Source organism: Hermetia illucens, chromosome 1 (assembly GCF_905115235.1).
Source record: "Hermetia illucens chromosome 1, iHerIll2.2.curated.20191125, whole genome shotgun sequence".
In the NCBI taxonomy this organism is placed as follows: Eukaryota; Metazoa; Arthropoda; class Insecta; order Diptera; family Stratiomyidae; genus Hermetia; species Hermetia illucens.
In genome coordinates, this window is record NC_051849.1 from 12942275 (window position 1) to 12965411 (window position 23137).

General features: G+C 45.3%; 1 protein-coding gene across 4 annotated transcripts in view; it reads left to right on the forward strand.

Moving 5' to 3' along the window:
• The window catches only part of LOC119661393 (diacylglycerol kinase 1), a 331394-nt gene extending 308843 nt beyond the window's left edge, over positions 1-22551 (forward strand). For 2 of the 4 annotated variants that reach the window (XM_038070718.1, XM_038070719.1), the window contains exons 20-21: positions 3477-3736; positions 21422-22551. In XM_038070718.1, the coding sequence (XP_037926646.1) occupies positions 3477-3736; positions 21422-21511 (350 nt within the window). In that variant the 3' untranslated portion in view covers positions 21512-22551. The remainder of the gene's footprint in view (positions 1-3476; positions 3737-21421) is intronic. The other 2 variants (XM_038070721.1, XM_038070720.1) reach the window with 1 other exon arrangement.
• The last annotated feature ends 586 nt before the right edge of the window (positions 22552-23137 follow it).

A 23137-nucleotide genomic window follows, 5' to 3' on the forward strand; every position in this document is an offset into this window, starting at 1 on the left:
CCTAGCTTCTGAGCATACCTCGTTTGCTAGTTTCCAGCTCTGTTTCCTTCCCCTTTTATTCGTTGTTGGGGTGTCAGGCAGATTGTTGTCGCCTGCCGCCGAGGGGTAGGACCCCGGGAAATGAGTTCTGAGAAGCAGGTGTACCCTGTCCTCCTCATTCTCGGTGAATGTCTCCTCTTCCTTTTCCAGCAGACAGAGGATATTCCCCCGTCTTTGGCTACAGCCTTGTACAGCCTGGTTGCTTCTGTGATCTGTTCAATCCCTTCACAGAATTCCCTAAAGCTGTTCCGTTTCGCTTCCCTGATCGCGTTGCTATACGCAGTCAGTGCATTTTTATACCTCCGCCAGTCCCCGGTTTGTTTTGCCCGGTTAAAGAGTTTCCGTACCTCTGTTCTCATTCTGGCTAGGTTCTTGTTCCACTATGGTACATCCCTTGATGACTTGACTGTCTTGGCCGGGCAGCTGGCCTCATATGCGTCAATGACGATTGTGTTAAGGTTTTCCACCACCGTTTCTAATTCCAGTTCGCTCCTGATGTCACCGCCCCCTTGAAGGTGGGCAATGTTGTTGCTCAGGTGCGTTGTGTAGGATTCCCAATCCGTTCTCTTGGGATTCCTTATTATTCTTTTTATTTCGGAGTTACCCTCAATGTCGAATCTGATTATCCTGTGATCAGACATTGAGGGTTCATCCGACACCCTCCAATTCCTGACCATCCCGTTCATTAGGGTATTTCCTAGAGTTATATCTAGTACCTCTTGTCTGGTGCTGGTCACAAATGTTGGAGTGTTCCCTACGTTGTATATTTCTAACTTATTGCTAAGGATAAATTCGAGGAGGTACTCACCTCTACGATTAGTGTCGCTGCTTCCCCACACTTCGTGGTGGGCGTTCACATCGCAGCCGAGAAGAAGTGGTAACGCACTCTCATCGCAATACTCCGTCAGCTTTACGATTTGTTCCGGTGGAGCCCGGCTCTCGTCTCCTGCGAAGTATCCCGATGCTACAACTGCCTCTCGAGTGCTCCTCCCGGCTTCCAATGAGACTTGGATAACCACAAGGTCCCCGGTTAAGAACTCTGAAAGTCATATGTATATTAAATTACTTTTGAGAATTATGCAAGCTCTTCGTTTTTCACAAGAGGAGTCCCAAATTACCTGCATGTCTCTTCCTTGCAGACCGCGAATCTGTCCCCGGTACACCCAGGGCTCCTGAGCCAGCACTATTCCAATGTTCTCCTTGGAATTTGCCCTTGCAATCACTGCAGATGCAGCTCTCGTATGGTGGAGGTTTATCTGGGCTATCCTAGTGCTGGCCATTGGCTCCGTTATTGTTTGGAGCTCTTCTCCACTGTCGGAGTGTCACCCTCCTCCTCCGACATGGCGCTTTCCTGCGCGTCGCTGTCCACCCCGAGCCCTAGGAGTCCTAGGTCTAGGTCGTCCAGCTTCTGCTCTTCACTGGGCAGCAGATCTATTTCCCTGGTTGATCCAATTCTTTCCGCCTCTATGGCTTCCGCGACTTCTTCAGGGACCTCGGTAAGTTTTTCACCCGATGCCTCCTCCGAGGTCTCTTTCCTCGGCTTTTCCTTGTGCACATGCACGGGTATGTTGCCAAATCGGTAGTTGATATGACAACTCCGACGTTTAAATGCCTCCAGGGATCGGTCATCTACCCCGATCGTGAGGAGTTTACCCTTTCCCTCCACCTTGCTTCTGAAGACTCTCCATAGTCGAGTATGGAGATCTTCATTCTAAGCAATTAGGAGTCTCATAAGGTCTTCCGTTTCTATTGCCGTGGCCTTTGGCAGAAAAACTGTCACCATGTGGGCTCCTGGTATATCATCCCCAGCACATGTTGACAGTTCCACCCCTTCCCAGCCTGGCAATCTAGGAATTATGGTTCTAACCCATTCTGCGGTGCCTTCTGTCGCGCAGTCCACCAGTATAAGGCCTGGTCGAAAGCGTATCTCGGTGAACACCAATTTCGACGTCCAACCCTTGATCATCTGCTTGACGACAAGTTCCTCAATGATTTCCTGTTCCTCCCGAGTGAGTATTTGCTCGGGAAACCTTTTTGGCAGTATGACCAGTCGAATGCCCTTGACCGTATTAGCATAGCTAATGCCGGGCTTCCTGTGTCCTGCCTTCACTCCTGACCTGCCCGGGTTTTCTCCTCCCTTGGGTTCAGGTCTGGATTTTTTGGGAGCATTCTCTTCATGCGGGCTGATCTCTGCTGCTCCTCGCTTTCTCGGCTCCGGTAGAGATGGCTTAGGTCTGTCCTGTGCCTTCTTAAGGGCCTCTTCTGGTTTCAGGCCTTCCTTCAGATAGCGCAGGTACCATTTAACCCCGGCGCCACTGAGACCTGTCTCCTTCCTGACGTCTGTTATATTTATCTCAGACGTGCTTTTGCTGGTCCCTGCTCTTTGAGCAGTGGTGTTCGTTGACTGTAGTCCACGTAGTATACCAATCCTCACCTTGGATCCACTGCTTGACGTCCCAACTTCTCCCTTCTTGGGTGTAGTCACCTGGCTCTCAGTAATTCGGAGACGTGCCTTCGCCTGATTAACCAGTTGAGAGGTTGGCCTCAGGGAGCTATGTTCTGCATCAGTCTATCCTGCAGTGCACTGCTTGACCCCTACATCGAGATTTACATGGGATGCAATGCGAGAGACCCCCCTTAAAAGTGGAAGGAGATGGAGGTGGACAGCTAGACAGACAGATAGACGGAAAACAGACAGACAGACAGACAGTAAAGCAAAATGCTACCATAATTAGCAGAACATTCCTATATTTAACAACAAACCAAGCTTTCCAGCTTAAGCAAATACAAACATCATTTGCATCATCGTTTTTACGGTGCTCACAGGATATTTACATTTATTTGTTGCAACTCAACTAATTAAAAGTGCAATGCCTGAATTTTCCGGTACATTCATATTTATCTTACCAGGATGTTCTGAAATTTGGATAATTGCACGTAACCAGGTCACAGGATGTTTAATTTTCAGAATGAATTTGGCTGTTTCTGTTTATTTTCTGAATTTATTTTTCCAAAATTTAGATAGGAAGGTAAAAAGCTGACTCCTTTATTTGTTGTAACCCCTCGGAAATGTATATTGAATAATAATATTATTTTCATTTGAGAGTAATCCTAGCGAAAACGATTGCATTTACTTTGTGTATGCAAACTGAGCGCTTTTGGTAAAGGACTGCAAAATGTTTGAAAGGATATGGTCTAAACATAAATGTAGTGTAGTGGAAATAGTAGATTTTGTTGTAAAATTATGTATGTAAATATTGTTATAGTTCTCCCAAGAGTAAGCACAAAACGTTTCCTAGAAACTAATTTTCCATATTTTCGTCCTTATGCTCTCCAAATCAACTAATCTCCTTATTCAAAAGTCAACTATCACTTCTGATGCATGAAATTTAGCCTTAGTTGGAAAACAACAATAGTGGAAGCTATCATCTGTGAAGTTTATACCAATTATCGCTCCTTACCTCACACATGCACATCAAATAATCCTTTTCTCCATTTTCACTCAACCATTTCAGACTTTGGCGATCGTCTTATTGAAGTAATTGGATTAGAGAATTGTTTACACATGGGACAAGTAAGGACTGGATTGAGAGCATCAGGACGACGCTTGGCGCAATGTAGTGAAGTTGTTATAACGACGAGGAAGACATTTCCAATGCAAATAGATGGCGAGCCATGGATGCAAGCTCCTTGTACAGTAAGTACTGTTCGACATCGCTTAATGCAATATAATGTGCATGGGTGCGGACAGAGAGCCCCGACTAAACCTTCCCTAGTTGGTCCTCCCTGTCCCTGCCTTCCAATATGAGTGTAAATGCTTGATTTTCCATTAATGCGTGACAAACAAACCTGTGTCTGTGGGAGACTGGGAAAATAGAAATAAATGTATGCTAATAGAATGAAAATTGTTTTCGTCCCACGACTTAATCTGTGCCATCAATATCAACATCATGCTCCATTGGGATTTGGTTGTTAAACAAACAAACTTAACAGACAATTTCTGAAAAATAGAAAATGAATCCATTTGATGTAAATATGTACATTGCCTGTCAGAAATCATGATTTCAATATTTATCTATTCCAAAAGCTTCATTGTTTGCAGGGAACAAAATCGATTGGAAAATTCCTGTGAAAATGGCATTAATGCAAGGTCTTATGGTAGCGAATACTAATAAGCGACATGGCCTAGCATAGCAAATCACTTCCGCAGTTCCTTTTGAAATTTTGAATGCAAGTGAGCACTCATCATGCTGAAAATACAAGAGTTGATCCGGGGTAGATTCACCAATGGTTCTTTCCTATACAAATCTAATTTTCCTTTGAAATTTCATCATTTCATTACCAGATAATTGTCCATCGGCACCAAAACCGTAATAATAACGACAATATTAGGTTGTTGCACATAAAATGGCCGATTTGGCAATCAAGTGAAGTTAGTTGCGATTTTGCTCAATCAAACCACCACCAGTTGGCGCTGTTGGTGTCGGATAATGAAGTATAAATACTCCTATATTTAAGTCATTTCAATTTTGACCATCGTTGTGATAACAGTGAATAACAAGTCGAGAAACCGGAAGCTGGACGCTCCAGGTATGAAAGGTTCTGTTTGCTTCTTCTGTGAGTATATTTGAGTAACGAACTATCCCATTTGTACGTAGCCCGTTACGTATATGCATTTAGCATGTCTGACTACCCACTTTAGTGTGATAATGATATTCAGTTGCTGTAAATTTACACGGTAAAATCAACTTTGACCTACTGTAACTTTGTTACTAATAGTATGATTCTGATAAAACTTGGGGATAATATGTTTCATATTATATTTCATATTATTACCAACTTTTATAACTCTGGGATAAACTTAAGAGGGGTTTTACTCAATTTCCCCAAAAATATGGTAATTTGAACAGATATGGAGAGTATTTTGAGGCCTGGAGACCATATAGAGGCTTCATGAATTTTTTAGATTTTTCGGTTGGGTAGTTTCTGAGAATGGGTCCGTTAAAGAAATCGTCATTTTCCACCCCTCCCACTCCCCGCCTTTCTAACAAATCTTAAAACTAAGACCGGTTTCGAAAAGCACTCATCGAGACCTTTCATTTGATACCCCACATGACTATATTCGGTGAAAAAAAATTTTACACCCCCCTTTTACATGTTTGGGCCCCCCATAAATTCAACCTAGAAGGATATCACTCACTACATGTTTGGGGGTCCACAGTTCCCACTTTCTCACCAAACTTCGTGTCAATCGGAATAGCCGTTTCTGAAAAAAGCGCTTGTGACAGATAGACAGACAAACAGACGGACAGACAGGCAGTGAGTCGAACCTACCCACTGTCCAGGTAGATCCCGGTGAAATTCCTCAGGTAACCACGAAAGAAGTCCTGGAAGCCGCGAAGAAGTTTGCCTAAAATAAAGCCCCAGGTTTAGACGGCATTCCGAATAAGGCACTGACAGTGGCCGCCGAAGCAGTTCCAAGGTGGCTCTCTGAAACATTTACGACGCGAAACAGAAGCTTGTGCTAATCCCGAAGCCAAATAAACCTTTGGGTGATCCTTCGTCTTCTAGACCTATATGCCTGCTAAACGGCATCGGCAAACTTTTCGAACGGGTCATCTTCAATAGACTTGTACCAATCACAGAAAGGGAGAGTGGTCTCTCAGACATGCAGTTCGGATTCCGAAAGGCAAGATCTACTTTCAATGCCATCAGCACGGTGACGGAAATTGCGGAAAAAGCAATGGAGGCCGATAAATCTTGCACGGTAGTTACTTTCGACGTGAAAAATGCCTTTAATACGTCAAAATGGAGCAAAATAATTGCAGCTTTAGTCAAATTGGGCGCTCCTAAATACCCGGTGCACATAGCCGCGAAATTTCTCCGGGAGAGGATATTGTGTTACGATTCGGACGATGGACCTAAGACGTATACAACAACCTGCGGGGTTCCACAAGGATCAGTCCACGGTCCTCTCCTGTGGATAATAATGTATGACGGAATTTTAATGTTACCACTACCCAAAGGAGTGACAATCATTGGCTTCGCAGACGATATCGGAGTGTCTATCATGGCACAAGATATTGATGAGATCAAGGCACTCACAAACGAAGCAATTTTTGAAATCAAGTCTTGACTAGAAGAAGCTGGTCTGACACTCGCGGAGCATAAAACCGAGGTAGTCTTGATTACAAAGCGAAGGAAGCAGACGTCGATAAAGATCAGGATTGGTGAACACATAATACAGTCACAGCCAACGCTTAAATACCTAGGAGTCATGGTTGACCAAAGACTGAAATTCAAGTCTCATCTTGAAAATTTAGCAACCCAGGCTTCCGGAGAATGTTACCAAATATAGGTGGTCCTAGGCAAGGCTGTCGGCTTCTAATCTCGAGTGTTGTTAGCTCCATCTTGCTTTATGCAGCTCCAGTCTGGGTATCGTCTTTGAAGGTGGAAGCAAATAGAAGAAAAATTGCAGCCCCATACCGATTGAGCACATTACGTACGACATGCGCTTACCGTACAACTTCATATGAAGCAGCTTGTGTGATAGCCGGCATGATCCCCATCGACATCTTGGCGAACGAGGGCCGACGCCTCTATGACCCATCATATGCAATCGGTGAGTCCTATACCTATCGTCGGCAATTGGCACGAAGTGGTTCTATTTTGGAATGGCAAAAAAGGTGGAATGATTCACCTAAAGGACACTGGACAAACAGGATTATTTCAGATGTCTGTAAATGGATCAAGCGAAGGCACAGTGAGGTTAGTTACCACCTAACTCAATTCTTAAGCGGACACGGTGTGTACCGTGCATACCTTTATCGCTTCGGGCGTGACGTATTGCCCGACATGCGTGATGATTCCGGAAGATGCGGAGCATGTTGTTTTTAACTGCCCGCGATCCGCTGCACACAGAGTGGAGGCGGAAATTGACGCTGAGGCACGGTTGGCACCCCAGAATATCGTGGACCACATGCTAGCCTCTGAAACATCTTGGAGGGCGGTGGAAAAATTAATGAAGGCGATCCACAATCTGCTGAGGAGGGAGGAGCTTCGGAGGAAAGTTACAAATAACGACAGAAGCTGCAGTTCATAACTGATCCTGCCCCGCGATGTATTACCGAAATGGCAGTGGTTTAAGCGAAGGAGAAGGAGGTGGTTTTAATGAGTAAAAGCTTCACATAACCGTATGGCAGGAGCCACCGGTAGGTTTTGAAACTTTCCACCTTCCAACGTATAAAAAAAAGACAGACAGACAGACAGACAGACATTGAACCGATTTTAATAAGGTTTTGTTTTGCAAGCAAAACCTTAAAAAGGATGGAAAAGAGTCAAAAACGTATACTTTTTCTGTATGAGTTCAAACTCGATCATAAAGCAGCGGAGGCGACCAGGAACATTAACAGCGCGTTTGGAGCTGATGCAGTAAGCGAATAAACCAAACGGCGGTGGTTCGGAAAATTCCGGTCAGGCGACGCAAACCTTCAAAGTGAGCTACGTGGACATCTAGGACCATCGATTGACAACGACGAGCTGCGTTTGCTAGTCGAATCCGACACACGTCAGTCTGTGAGAGACATTACAGAGAAACTGGGCGACCACTATTCGACAGTTCCCGGCACTAGCAACTAGTTGGAAAGGTGAAAAAGCTCGACAAATGGGTTCCGCATGCCCTTTGGTCCCCTACATGAGGATGGATGATTCCGTAGCCTACATAACGACGAAATCTATGAGCGATACCATGACCGTCAGGTTGTGGATAAAATCCGGGTCAATAGGTTACGGTGGGCGGGTCACTTAATCCGTATGGATAAGGATGATCCAGCCAGGAAAGTCTATAAGGGCAATATCTATGATAGAAAAAGAGGAATGGGCAGACCCTACCTGAGATGGAACGATGGCGTAGGTCAGGCCCCAGACAGCTTTTAGGGATATCGGACTTCGGCGCAAAACCGGGATATCTGGAGTTCCTTACTAAGGCAGGCCTAGACCGGATTACGGTTGTTGCGCCGTTGATGATGATGATGCCCTTGCGGAGCAAAACAAATGGAAATTTGCAGTTCTTTACTCTATCGCAACAGGAGCGCACAGAATAGTGACATGTAATGAAAAGTGGAAAATATATCACAATTGTCGCCGATCAGGACAATGGCTAGATGCTGATGAGCCACCGAAGCATATGCCGAAACCGAAGACAGTAATGCTGAATGTTTGGTGGGCTACAGCTGGAGTTATCCAATATTCTTTTTTGGTACCTGAAGAAACCTTTTTTAAATGCACTGAAATTCTGTGCCCAACTCGTGAAAATGCACCAAAAATTGAGTATTCAACGGCCGAGATGGTGTGATATTCCTTCACGACAATGCACGACCTCATGTATACAGAACAACGGTTCAAAAGTTCAACGAATTGTAGTATGAGCAATGCAATTATCACCTCTCCTTAATGTGTAACTTATCCAGGTACCAGACCTGTACACTGACCAAATTCTTCGTTTGAGTTTGTGTCAGTACTGCGATCATACTATACAGGCAGGTGTTGAAGAAGACATGGAGCTTTCTAGTTACAAGGGAATGACTTTCCATGCGCTACTCCCATGTAACAACATAGATAGACGCCTAGCACAGAAGAGTCTCAACTTGATCTTGGTATTGAGATAACTGCGGATCTAACGCTGTTTATACAATCGCCGGCAGAAACCACACTTCCTAAATATACAAATTGATACTTTCAGTGCGCTGCCTATTAATGCAGATAGGAAGAGTACGATGACCCTTTAAACTGAGATAGAAAACTTTGGTTTTTTTGGTGTTTATATTTAGTTCAACTCTACCTACCTCTCCGCCAAGGTCCATGACACGATGGCAGAGTAAACAGATGTCATCAACGTTGTCGAGATGGTTGAGGAACGATGTCATAGCCCATTGAACGACTCCACATCCTACGGACAAGGCACCGTCAAAAAAATTACCGACAACATGAAAAAATAATATGGATGGATCTGGAGCGGAAACCAATCTGCTCTCTGTCGATCAAGCTTTTGTGCGTTTCAGAATTATTTTAACAATCATCCTTGCGGCATCAGGAAGCGCGCAAATGCCCCTTAATTGTCACATTGAAAACGATTGCCCTTCTTTGCAACCTTAACGATCATCCCCTTCTTCCACTCTCTAAAAAAGGTCTCGGATTCCTAAGATTTCCGTACAAGTGAAAGTAACAGATCTGCAATAAAGGCAAGTGCAGCCTAGCGGTGTGAGTGCATTAATGGCTTAAATGATTTTTCTTCTTCTTGGAAAAACAATCCCTATCTGCATCATATGGCCACTAGCCATTTCATCCACAAGAATAGAAATTTCACCGGCTGTGATATGATTAGAAATCGAGGTAAGCTCTATGTGTACTGAAGCATTCAATATCTACGAGCCACTTCGGTCACGCTGCTCCCAGGGCAGAGGTGAGGCTTCGTCTGACGATTTGCCTCTGCCCTGGTAAGAAACCGTGAAGCCGTCTTCGTTTGGGTGCTAAGCTCTAAACGATGGGTCCGTGGACCAAAAAAAGAGGGAGGAACTTGCTTCCCATTTGGGCCGCCGCAAATTCAAGTGGATGTGGACTAAGGACCCCTCAATCCTTAAACAAAATATTGTGAATAGAGCTGTCAACCACTCCCGTTTATCGATCCGGTTTTACGATTCCGCAATCAGCCAGATCTCATGACCCTTCTTTAGAACGTGTCCCAATGCTAATCGATATTCTCAGGCGGGTTACTCAGCGTATGTACCGTCCGAGCAGCAAGATAGCTCTTCCACTGTCGAGCTACAGCTAAGTCATACAAACGGCCGATGTTGAACTTGGGGAGTCGCAGTTCTCTAAACCTGTGGGAGACACAACATGCAAGCAAAGTTTATCGGCTATCAGATGGTGATTCGTTTCGAGGCCGATGTCAGCGCCTCTTTTGTTATGCATATCCAGGAGATAACTCCTAAATCTACTGCTGATGAAAGTTCCATTGGTGTATAGCACTAAACAATTGTGATGCTCCTTAACCTGGACCGAAATCTTGCAATCAGAAGTTTGCCTTGCCTGTCGATAGCCGCCAAATACCACCCAACACCGAATTCATGTCTGCTACCACCATGATGGTTAGCCCGCAATAATAGAAGCTCCATCGAAGTGTTCTGTCGACATATGCTTGCTTGCCTCCATGCAAGCCCGGTTCGGAACTGTGGAGGGGAGTCTTTTGAACAATTCGATCCCTCACGTGTCATTATAAAAATCTTCACATATCCTTTACCGATGGATGGGTCCACACCGGAACCTGAAAATTCTACAAACATGGAAATTCGCGCCAGTCTACCGAGCTAAACCTGAAAAGTGAAAATAACAAAATTTAGGGTTCAACCGCGCACGTGGAGATCAAAGTCCTGCGATCCAGAAGGAAGATCCTTGACAAAACACATCTTCAATCGATGCCTCCTGCCTTTCTTATGAGGCGCGCCCTTTGAGGTTCATACCCTACCTTGGCATTCTCAGGAAGAGGAAGATTGCAGGACGCCGCTCATACGACGTGAGATTTGCATGTTAAAAGAGCGATGTACTCCATCCATCAAATTCGTCGGCTGCAATACTAACTCCCCGAATTATTTAGTGGTTTATTCTGTCACTTCTTTCCCTCAGTCTATGCTCCCTTACCACCTTTTTCTTCTCCCCCACGACTAGATGCAGTCTTCCCTGCCTGCGCTCTCCTCTCCTCACTCCTCTCATAGTTGAGTGCCTTATTTGCACACTTGACACCAATGTCGGATCTGGTTAGGACGATCTTTCAAACCTCTTTCTAATTAAATCCGGGCAGCCCATTTCCCCTCCCCCACCGATGATTTCCATCAAGTGAATCGATGAGCCTGGTTTTCTTTGCTTGTAGAAACAGGCATTCATCATCCCCATTCATAAAGGTGACGGTCGCCTTCGTGCTTACAATTACTGGCCTGTTTTGCTCCTCTCGTCCTGTTCCCAAATCTTCGGAAAATATGTCAGCGAATAGTTGTCCATCCACTTTGACCATCTCATAGTGAAGGAGCAGTACAGTTTTGTTAAACGTAGATTCACTGTCTATAATTTGCCCAATTTCACTAACTTCGTAGACAAATGTATAAATTCTCGGCAGGAACTGCATACTGTCTACATACAAATTTTTTTAAAGCTCTCGATACTGTACATCACTAGATACTTTTGTTCTAATTTACCTTTCTCGGCGCCCCCCCCCCCCCCCCTTTCAATCAATCCTGCAGCATTCCTTTTGCTGGCTGCACATCCCGCTGCTCCCCCCTCCTCTGAAATTCCTCAAGGCCATATTTTAAATCTTTTTTATCAACGACATCTGCCTTCCTTACTTGTCCTTATCTGCTATGCCGACGACCTTAACCTGTGTTGCGCTGGTGATCTACTAATGGGTAAGCGTTAAATTTCAGTAAGTATCACGCAATGTGCTACTCAATTCTACATTCTCGGGCGGCTCACATTTACCACCACCGCCAGGTCGTCTACAGAACCAATCAACACTGCCACCCTTGGCACTTGAAGGCCAAGCACTCCTTCATACATTATGTTCCACAGTATGGAACCCACCTGCGGTCACAACATATCCTTCCGGCCCGTCATCCGTCTGTACCAAAAAAGTCCATCCGTAAGGTAACTATCGCTAAACCAAGCTAACCAAGGTCACACAGTTTAGCCAGGGTGCCTTTATTCCAACTCAGTTGACAGAGTTACCAACAGCCGACGCCTCCCGAGCCAGATCCATGACTATTGCTATTGCATCGACCGTAGAACGGACTCTCTAAAATCCATACTGCGGCTCTGATAAGCGACCCGCTAGCCTGACGAACGGAAGCAGCGTGTTATATATCAGCCTCACCAACATCTTCCCCGTAGCGTCTAAAAACAGATAGAGTGATGTGACTAGGATGTGCGAGGTGGTTTTTGGGCCTTCAGTAGCAGAACCAACCTCGGCCTCTTTCCGAGAACCATTCCTTCTAGCATGCACAATTCAAATCCGCTTATGAACCATGCGGGCTTGATTTTTGCAGCAACTTCATGGTTTTGTTCGGATTCTCGTCCAATTCCGGAGCCTTATTATTTCCAATTCCTTCACATATCTGTCGTAGTTTCTCTTCGCTCACCCCGGGAATCGAGAAACGTCCTGCGGAACCGTTGGCTGAGGTCCATTTTCTTCCTATTGGGGGAGAAGAATTGGAATTATTTTAAACAAGAGTCGCAGGTACGTCACTTGGTATGATTTTTACCTACGAATCTTGTTCATTACAACCATCTGAGCAGCGTCCCACGTATCCGCCTCAAGCCACAGCTGCCTGTAGCAATTCTGCCTACTTTTCCTTCTTAAGGCTACTTCGAAAATCGCGGTATTGGTTCTCCAGCTGCCGATATTTTGCCTTCCCTCTTGGCCTTTGGTAAAGTCTTCTCACTTGCACACACAATCATCATCATCAACGGCGCAACAACCGGTATCCGGTCTAGGCCTGCCTTAATAAGGAACTCCAGACATCCCAGTTTTGCGCCGAGGTCCACCAATTCGATATCCCTAAAACCTGCCTGGTGATCTTCTTCTTCTTTTTCTTCAGCCTTTGTCCCGTTCACAAGCGGGGTCGGCTCGTCGTAATCGGCTTCGCCATTTGGCTCTATCGAATGCCTGACCTGGGTGCAATCTCGAGGCTTTCAAATCCCCATCCAGCGTATCAAGCCACCGTTGCTTAGGTTTGCCTTTTGGTCGTTTACCATCGACTTCGATGTTCAGACCAATCTTGGCAAGTGAATTCTCGTTTGCACGAACTGCGTGATCATACCATCGAAGACGCCTCTCTCGCAACTCCATCTTAGGCATAGATATTGTCCTTATAGACTTTCCGTGCTGGATCATCCTCATCCATACCGATTAAGTGACCCACCCACCATTGAGCCGGATTTTATCCACAACCAAACGGTCGTGGCATCGCTCATAGGTTTCGTCGCTATGTAGGGTACAGAATCGTCCATCCTCATGTAGGGGGACAAAAATTCCTCGGAGGATTCTTCTCTCGGACGCGGCAAAAAATTAACAATTTTTCTTACTAAGAACCCACGTCTCCGAGGAATACATGAGGACTGACAAGATCATTATCTTGAGCAGTAAGAGCGTTAATCCTATTCTGAGACGTTTCGAGCGGAACAGTTTTTGTAAGCTGAAATAGGCTCTGTTGGCTACCAACAACCGTGCGCGGATTTCATCATCATATGCCCCTATTACTAAGGATAAATTCAAAAAAGTACTCACTTCTGCAATTGGTGTCGTTGCCTCCCTAAATTTCACATCTTCTTCTCGCAGTTCCGTATGGGCATAACGACTTGTGGGGAGGAACCCGATGTTACGACTGCCTTATAAGATCTCTCACTGAATTCTAAAGGAATTAAGTCTCCAGTCAGAAACTCAAAAACACTGAAATACTTTAATTTGGATTTAAGTTGCTTGCATCATTCTTAATTCCAAATTAAAGTATTTCTGCACCCGGCAAACCCAGGCTATCTAAACCAGCACCATTCCCACCACCGTAGTAAAGACACAGCTTTTGTATTGTAACGGTTTACCTAGGCTATCTTAACGCTGTTCCTTGTTTGCATTCATGATTGGCTCGCTATCTGCCTTTTGCCTTGGAGGATCCTGGTCGAGATCATCTAGCCTCTACTCCTCCATAAGCATCAGGTCTACCTGTTCACTCGTTCCTGCCCTTTTGGTCTCCATAAGCTCCATGATTCTTCCACGGAATTCGGTATATTTTCTATCCGCTTATATCCTTGTTTTGTTTCTTCTTAAGCCCGTGCAAGAGGAAGTTACCGAATCTGCAATTTATATAGTGCTTGTTGCTTTTGATCGACTACATAGATCGGTTGTCCACTCCAATCGTAAAGAGTTTCTCCAAGCCCCTGCTTTTGCATACTCTCCACGACCGTGTGCGGACATCCTCGTTTTGGCCGTTAAGAAAATTCAGAAGTTTTTCGGCTTTGGGAAAATAGAATGTCACCATGTATGCTTTAGGTATATCATTTCCAGCACATGTCTGCTGCTATTTTCCAGCCTACCAAATTACGGACTATAGTCCTGATTCATTTTGCCATGTCCTCCGTGACGCAGTTTACCATACGAGTATGAGACGTGATCGGAAATGTATGCCTTTGTACACAAGCTTGGAACTACATGCCTTATACATCAGCGCGACGATAAACTTTTCAATAATTTCCTGTTCCTCGTGAGCAAATATTAGCTCCAGAAATGATGCGGACAGCCTTCATCAGGTTAACATAGCTAACGTAAAGACTCCTACCTTCACCCTTAACCTGCCCAAGGATTCCTCGTCTTTGAGCTCTGTTTTTAGCTTCGATCTGTCCTCAGGCTTCTTGAGAACCTTTTGCGGCTTGAGGCTTTATTTCAGAGGCGCAGGCAGCTTTTGAATCATGCGTTACTGATGCATGTTTCCTTTCTGCCGTCTGCTATGCTAACCTCAAACGCACTATTGCTGGTCTGTCCCTTTTATTCATCGATCTTTGTTGATTGTAGTCCTCGCAACAGGCCAATATTTAACTTGGATTCACTTTCTAGTGCTCCCGTCCAGACATAAGCCGCGTATTACGGGATGGATTTCACACCATTTGTGTTCGGATTCCCGTCCAATCCCCAATTTGTCACAGATCTCTTGTAGTTTCTCCTCACTCACCCCGGGGATCAAGAGACGTCCTGGTAAACCGTTGGCTAAGGTCCGCTTACTCCCTACTGTCGGAAAAGAATGGCAATTATTTTAAACAAGAGTTGCGGGCACGTCTTTTGAGAAATTTTTTTCATTACAACTTTGTAGGCACCGCCCCAAGTACTCGCCTCAGAGCAACGCTGCCTGTAGCGATTCCGCTTACTTTCCTGTACGGCCTTTTTAAGACTACTCCTTCCTACTACTTCCAATATCGCCAGTACTTCCGCCTGGAATACACTGGTGAAACCTGGGAGACCATACCACTTGGATACACCGTGTGTATTCGAGAAAACCCCCGCGCCGACTCCATAGGCCATCTTTGATCCGTCCGTAAAGAATACCGTGTCATAGTCTTGCAACACGCCGCCGGTCTTCCACTTTGCCCTGGTTGGAAGGTCCACAGCAAAGTTTCTCGTGAAGTTCAGCTTGCGTGTGACATAGTCCGTGGGGGATGACCAGATTTCTCGAGGTATTTCATCTAGAATGTTGCTGTGGCCGTAGGACTTCGCTGCCCAGCATCCGGACTCACGTAGTCTGACGGCACTGCACGCTGCAACATATTTGATGTGGAGGTCTAGGGGGAGGAGATGCAGGAGTACATTGAGAGCATCTGCCGGGCAGGACTGCAGAGCCCCCGTAGCACCTGCACACGCGGTGCTATGAATCCTATTAAGCTTCGTTCTATTGTATTTCTTCTTCAAAGCCTGCCACCATACAATAGAGCCGTACGTCAGGATCGGACGCACTACAGCGGTGTACATCCAGAGAACCATCCTCGGCCAGAGACCCCATTTCTTTGCAAAGGTTCTCTTACAGCCATAGAAGGCTATACAGGCCTTCTTAACCCTCAGTTCTATGTTCAACCTCCAATTTAGCTTAGGATCCAGGATTACACCCAGAGACTTTACTTTAGAGGAAAGAACCAATCTTTGTTCATTCCGCCGTGGTAGATGGAATTCAGGTATCCTTGTCTTGGTGGTGAACAGCATCAGTTGCATTTTGGTTGGGTTTATCCTGAGTCCGCATCTTGCGGCCCACAGGCACACCCTTCGCAACGGTCCTTCCATGATGTCGCTCATAATGGACAGAAACATCCCTGATACTAATATCACCAAGTTGTCGGCATACGCCACCACCTTCATCCCGCTGCTGTCCAATGTATGTAAAATTTTGTCCATTACTATTAACCAGAGCGCCGGTGAGATAGCACCACCCTGGGGTGTGCCTCTGTTCACAGCTCTGGTCAAGTGGTTGCCTCCGACATCGGACTGGATTATCCTGGTACTCAGCATGGATATAATCCAATGCGTGAGATAACCCTCCAATCCAATACCGGTCAAGGCTTCCTTGATGGCGTTGGTACTGACGTTGTTGAAGGCTCCTTCTATATCCAAGAAGGCAGCAAGGGTATACTGTTTGTACTGCAGCGACCGCTCAACCGTGCCACTTACCTCGTGGAGGACGGTTTCTGTGGATTTTCCTTTGAGGTAGGCATGCTGGGACTTAGAGAAAGGTGTTCTCTCCATAATCGTCCTTAAGTGAATGTCCAGGACGCGTTCTAGGGTCTTCAGCACGAAAGAGGTCAGGCTGATTGGCCGAAAATCCTTCGCGGACTCATGACCGCGCCTGCCCGCTTTCGGTATGAAAAACACCCGTGTACGCCTCCAGGACTGCGGTACGTATCCTAAAGTGATGCAGCTCCGGTAAATCTCAACAAGCCACGGCACAACCCTTTCCTGCTGCTTCTGTAGCATGACTGGCATTATGCCATCTGGGCCTGGAGATTTGTATGCGGAGAAGCTGTTTATAGCCCAGCCGATCCTATCCCCGGTAATTACCGATTTGATAGTCTCGCACAGCTGGGGTTGCCGCAAACCCTCCAAGCGAGGTTCTGACTCACAGTCCTCCTCACTGGAGGGAAAGTGCGTTTGCACTAGCAGCTCCAAGGTTTCGCTAGAAGATTCCTTCTAGGAGCCTTACGACTTTGTAAGGAAGGATGGACTCTTATGTTCCTTGGACAGAATCTTACTGAGCCTCGCGGATTCACTAGTGCTTTCAATGTTCTGACAATAGTCTAGCCAAGACCGCCTCTTGGCAGTCCTGATGGCCGACTTGTACTTCTTTAGGCAGTCCTTGTATGGCTGCCAGTATTTTTGCCTGTAGCAGATGTTGAAGATTTCTCTGGTCAGCTTCCTAAGACTAGAGAGATCTTCATTCCACCACGGTGGCAGGGTCTTTTTGCTGTACTTAGCAGGGCACGAGACTTTGAAGGCGGTATCAAATGCCTTCTCCAGAGCCCCGACCTTTGACTCCAGTTTGTCTGTCGTGCCAATCCTACCAATTTGCGCACCGGAGAGTTTGTTCTTAATTACCTGACCAAACTTTCTCCAGTCGATCCTCCTAGGGTCTCTAAAGGGCTTGGAGACCTCTGCGGCGAGATCTAGACTGAAGAGTATCCAAATGCGGTCAGAGAAGGATCTCTGGTCAGACACTCTCTAGTCCTCCACCATAAGAATCCCGTTGTCGGTTATTAGGGTGATATCAAGGACCTCCTCCCAACCGCCACAGTTCTCCGAGCAGGGGAAATGAAAAGTTGGTGTACTGCCCCTGTTACACACCGATAGATTTGAAGTAATAATAAAATCAAAGAATGACTCACCTCTTTCGTTGATTTCGGAGCTGCCCCAAAGCGTATGCCTTGCATTTGCGTCGCAGCATATCAGCAGGTTGGCTTTCTTTGCTGTTATGGTGCTCTTCAGATGTTGTAGTTCTTCTGGCGGAGCTAATCGGTCGTGAGCCATGTACGCCGAGGAAATACACACGTTCTCTGCCCCCACCTGCTCTAGCTTGACCACAACTAGATCATTGGAACTCAGATCCGAGCACGGGAAAGCGCGCAGACTCTTTCTCGCAAGAATACATGCTCTAGGTTTAGCCTGATCAGCGTCTCCTGTGCTATGGAATAAATTAAAATATTTGCTTTGGAGCCCTTTGATGGTTCGGTCGCTTCCGACCCAGGGCTCCTGTATTAATGCGATGTCGATGTCTTCCTCTAAGTGGAAGACGAGCAGATTAGCCGAGGCCCACTTCGAGTGCTGCAGATTTATCTGCGTTACCCTCAGCATGATCTGCTTGCGTGGGGAGTTTGTCAGCCCCCGTCGGACCGTCGATCGTCATCTCCTCCAAAAAGTCGTTGGCGACGTCGATTGGGTCAAGGTCGTCGTCTGGTTTTGCAGAGCGGAACACTTTTACTTTGCCATTCCTGACTCCGAACCACACTTTATAATCAGCCTTTTTCAGTGCCTCCAGGCACTCCTCGTTTATGCGGAGTAGTACCGGCTGGCTGTATATCTGAGGTTCCTCCTCCTTTATAACAGCCCAGTCATCCATGGGAATCCCGGGGTTGTGAAGGCGCAGGAAATGGACGAGCTTGTCCTTTTCCAGGCGGATCTTCGGCAACCAGATGCGAGCGACCGGTCTCCTGGGAATCTCGTCGTAAGGAATAATCTTGAACTTAACGCCCTCCCAGGCGTCGCTGATCTTAGCGACACACGAACCGAGAAAGTCCTTAGAAAACTGGTCCATGCAAGCTATTACGTGGAACCCACGGACCACCTGAGATCAATCAAAGTGAGAAGTGAGTTCCGGGTGTTTGCCTCCGGTCTCCACGAGATGTTCATAGACCATGCCCGACAGCCTAGCCTCAACACTGGTCCACACCTCCAGCGTTAGTTTGCCGCTAGCAGAATTGCCATCCGCCAGCGCCACACGTAAGTGACTCCTGGCCATGTCGCTGAAGGGCTTCGCAGTACGTGGCCCGCCGGCTGACGGTTGCTGTACAATTTCCTTCGTATGTTGTTTGGCGTCTGCGCTCTTGCCCACTCTGCTCCGCTTCTTATCTTGTTCGACCTCGTCTTGAGATCGGTTACGTTTTAGAGCGATGGGCTTCGCCTTCTGCTCGTCAGCCCGGCGTTTGCTGTTGTATTCATCAACAATCGCCTGGTATTTAGCGAGGTCTTTTTCATCCCGCTCGTCGACAGTACCGACCTCCTTATTCTTGGCAATCTTGCCGAGAATATGCATGGCCTTCTGGTACTGGCTCTTGAGCACGACACCCGTGGACCTTCGCTTCTTAGCCGGTTTCCGGCGACCGACATTCTTGTCGGTTTTCGCTTTCGAGGGATCCCCCGACGCTGAGGGCTTCGGGTCGGGAGTACTATGTCTGGTACTCGCTACTCCCAGCTTGACAGCAGTGGGTTCCAGGCTGGAAGCCACTAGTCCGTCTGACGCCTCACTCCGGGAGGTCCCTGCGGTTGGTTTCAGCACAACGGTGCTACGGTTGGCACCGATTGTACTGCTCTCGACGGCCACTGTCTCCTGGCTGAGGCCGGCAACTCGTCTAATGTGTCTTCCTCGAAAACCCCCAGTGGACCAACCAACTAATCGGGTCTTGCCACTTCCGTTGCGCATTCGATTCCTGCCTCCTCCCCGTTTTTAATGTCATAAAGGATGGCCTGGTAGTCACTATAGGCGTAGCGTTCACTCTCCCACGAGACCATTCTAGTCTGAAATTTATACGACAATGGTTGCCTTCAATTGCCTCTAGAGAACTGTCGTCCACGCCTATCGTATGGAGTTTGTCTGTTTTCTCGGATTTGCTTTTGAGCCCTCATTTTAGGCGCAAAGAAGATTCAGAAGCTCCTCTATCTCCATCTCCTCAGCTTTGGGAAGATAGATTGTCATTCCAGTGGCCAACGAGGTACTCAGGTAAGTCAGATCGACGATCGATCCTAACCCTTTGCCTCGGTAGGTAGGCACGCATACAACATTGGCTAGTTTGATTCCAGCTCCATGAAGATCCCAAACAGGATCTGGCCCCTGGTGTTCGTCACTCAGCTTCCCCAGTCCAAGGCCAACCCGTTGAAATCCTCAGAAATAATTTTAAGACTGCCGTCTCTGCCATCTAACACCAAGTTGTTTAGCAACTCCTCATGTTGCGCTTATATTGCACTAGGAGGGGCGTACCTGGTGTAGATATGGACGTCGTCGACTTTTGCCCTTACAAAGCCAGCTCCCGTGAATGCCACTGTTTTTTGTATGGCTTACATGTGGAAGACACGCCCATATCACCCTTACCGCAACACTGATATCCCCCCGTGATATAACCTCATCTTGGCCATTACACTCGATTACTATCTCTTGCTTTGGAGTTTTCACTTCTGCTTGCTCGCTTAGCACTTATTCCATCTGGCCGCGGAAACTACCCACTGTCTCTGAGTATTCTAAGATTTGGAAATATTGTATTTTCTACCCTCTGTAATTATATTGGGTTGGGGAAAAAATAATGATCGAATTTTAACGCTTTATTTAACATACTTAGAATTATCCGGCAATTTAATTATCCCTCCCCCCCCCCCCCCACCCTTTATTTGCAAAAAACTCAGACAGCCAGTCTTCGCAAGCCTCTTTTGAGGCGAACTTAGTAGCCCCCGAGAGAATGTATGGACCGGAAGAGATGGTAATCACTGGGTGCCAGGTCCGGACTATATGGGTGGGTGCGATAGGACATCCCATCCGAGCTCCCGTAGCTTCTGGCGGGTCATCAAAGATGTGTGAGGCCAAGCGTTGATCGGGTGGATCAGAACACCATTCATATTGACCAATCCTGGCCGCTTCTGGTTAATCGCCTGTTTCAAACGGTCGAGTTGCTCACAGTAGAGGACCGAATTGATGGTCTGGCCATAATTGAGCAGCTCATAGTGGATGACTCCGTTCCAATCCCGCCAAACACACAGCAAAACCTTCCTGGCCGTCAATCCGGGCTTGGCGATGGTTTAGGCCGGCTTGCCGCACTTCCACCACGATCTTTTTCGCTTGAGATTTTCGTATGTGATCCACTTTTCATCACCAGTCAACCACCGCTTCAAAAATGGGTCGAATTCGTTCCATTTCAGCAGTGCATCGCAGGCGTTGATTCGGCCCAAGAGATTTTCTTCCATCAAATCGTGTGGCACCCAAACATCCAGCTTTTTTTTGAATCCAATCTTCTGCAAATGATTCCGAACGGTTTTATGGTCCTTACCCAGTTCCTGGCCAATCGAGCGAATGCTCACATGTCGGTCTACTTGGATGATTTCGACGATTTTATCGGTTTTTACGACGATTGGCCTGCCAGTACGGGGTGTATCTTCGATATCCACTACACCAGAATGAAATCGATCGAACTAATGCTGTGCTGTGCGAATCATTACAAAATCGGACAAGTTTATGGGTATTTTTTTGGCCGCCTTCATTGCATTTTTACCTACCAGGTAGTAAAAATGTAAAATATGACGAATTTCTTGCTTGGTGAACTCCATCTTTGACGCGCTATAACTTGAGACTGAAACGAACGATCATAAAACTGTCAAAGAGACACCTGTATCCCAGATTGTCGTCTTCAAATTGCCGTCTAGTATGACCCGATGCGATAAGTACAACACAAAATATGTTTATTGACAAAATACGACATTACCTTTTCCCCAACCTAATATAATATACAATATATATATTTAGATATTCAATCCCATTCTATTTCCCTTTTACAGATAAAAGTTACGCACAAAAATCAAGTTCCAATGTTGATGGCACCACGCTCTGAGAAAGGACGAGGATTCTTTAGTTTTTTATGTAGATGACTTCCAAAGACCACTAATCAGTCTACCGTCCAACAAGCAGACTAGTCTTATATGCTAAGAGTATCTTTTCAAGAACATAAGCTTGGCATGTTGTATGTACGAGCAAGGACTAGCGCCATATGCACTGTACAATATGTACGACCACTGTTCATCTGAAATCAATGCTGACAGCAAATTAGCTCTAATTATCTGTATACTTGGGTATTCTTAACTAAAGATACATATTCTGTAATACTATGTAATACTGTAAGGATGGCATTGTAGGTACGCATGTATTTGAAACAAATATCTGTAGCTACTTCGTTTGTGTTATGTACATTCTCTTAGCAAATTTCTATTGACACAAAATGAACACGTAAATATAATTACCAATAAGTACTCTAATTACTATAAAGGATAAAGGATAATGTAAAGGAAGAGAAGTACAGCGAACACCTACCACTAACTATCTAGAAAATATACAAATTTTATATAGTAAACGTATACACGTACATTTATGAATATGTAAACGATGGAAAAACAATGGTAAAGCTTTAAATCAATTTTTAATATAATGTATTTATTAAAACATTATATATTAACCTTAAATAGTGACATATGTAAATTGCATTAGTTAATTATACAATTCGTCAAATCCATAAGTTAATTCCCAGAATTTGTGGCACATTTTATTTATATTGAATGAAAATGGCAATGATCACTATAAACGTGATGATTTAGCTTGTATTTATTTAGTATCTGTGACGTTGCAATAAATAAGTGTTAAATTATCATTATTCGTTATGTAACTCATTAGCGGACGTAATTAAATCGAAATCACGCATTTATTTTCATCCTGTTAAAAACTATCGATCCTTTTGTTGTCTGTGTTAATTTAATGAATTATTGTCGAACGGAGTGCCCAAATCTTGTAAGGTGTTTTTGAAGGAAAAGTTGTATGTATGTTACGAAGTGCAAACGAGAAAAGATATTGATATTATATCATCACAAAAATACAATTACTGTCAACACAAATTACATTTATTTTTTTTTTTTATTATTTGTTTTCTTTTATAAAAGTAATTTCGCAATTTATCTTGATTGAAACTGATTTATATCTACTTAGTTTGAAACTACATAATTTCTTCAAATTTTTCCCATTTTTTTGTAATATTTATCATTTGGATTGTATCTAACTTTGAAGAATGAATTTCGTAAGTCATTTCTAATGCTGCATTTTGCCAAAGATACTATGCTAGCAAGGTCAAAACCAATATTTGAGGGTGCATCATGAATCAATAAATTCTCCAGGTCAACCATAAATTTAATCCCTTGCATCTTAACATTGACTACTAACTATAATTACACATTCAATGGCGCCTATTTGAGCCTTGATTTCCCTTATACATTCACCCCGGCTATCTCGATCTAAGGACCACCTCCTCGAATTTGAAAACCATTGCCATGGAGTGTTATCTGCACTGATGATTGAGACCTTTCTTCAGCGCTTTTCCCTGTGGTCGATTTTTATACGCTCTGCTTAAAAACACTCGTTTCAGGATTCGATCATTTTCCTATGCCTCTGTTGAATTGAATGAAGTTACGCCTCTCGATCTACACAATTGCCGTGAATCAAATGCCCATTCG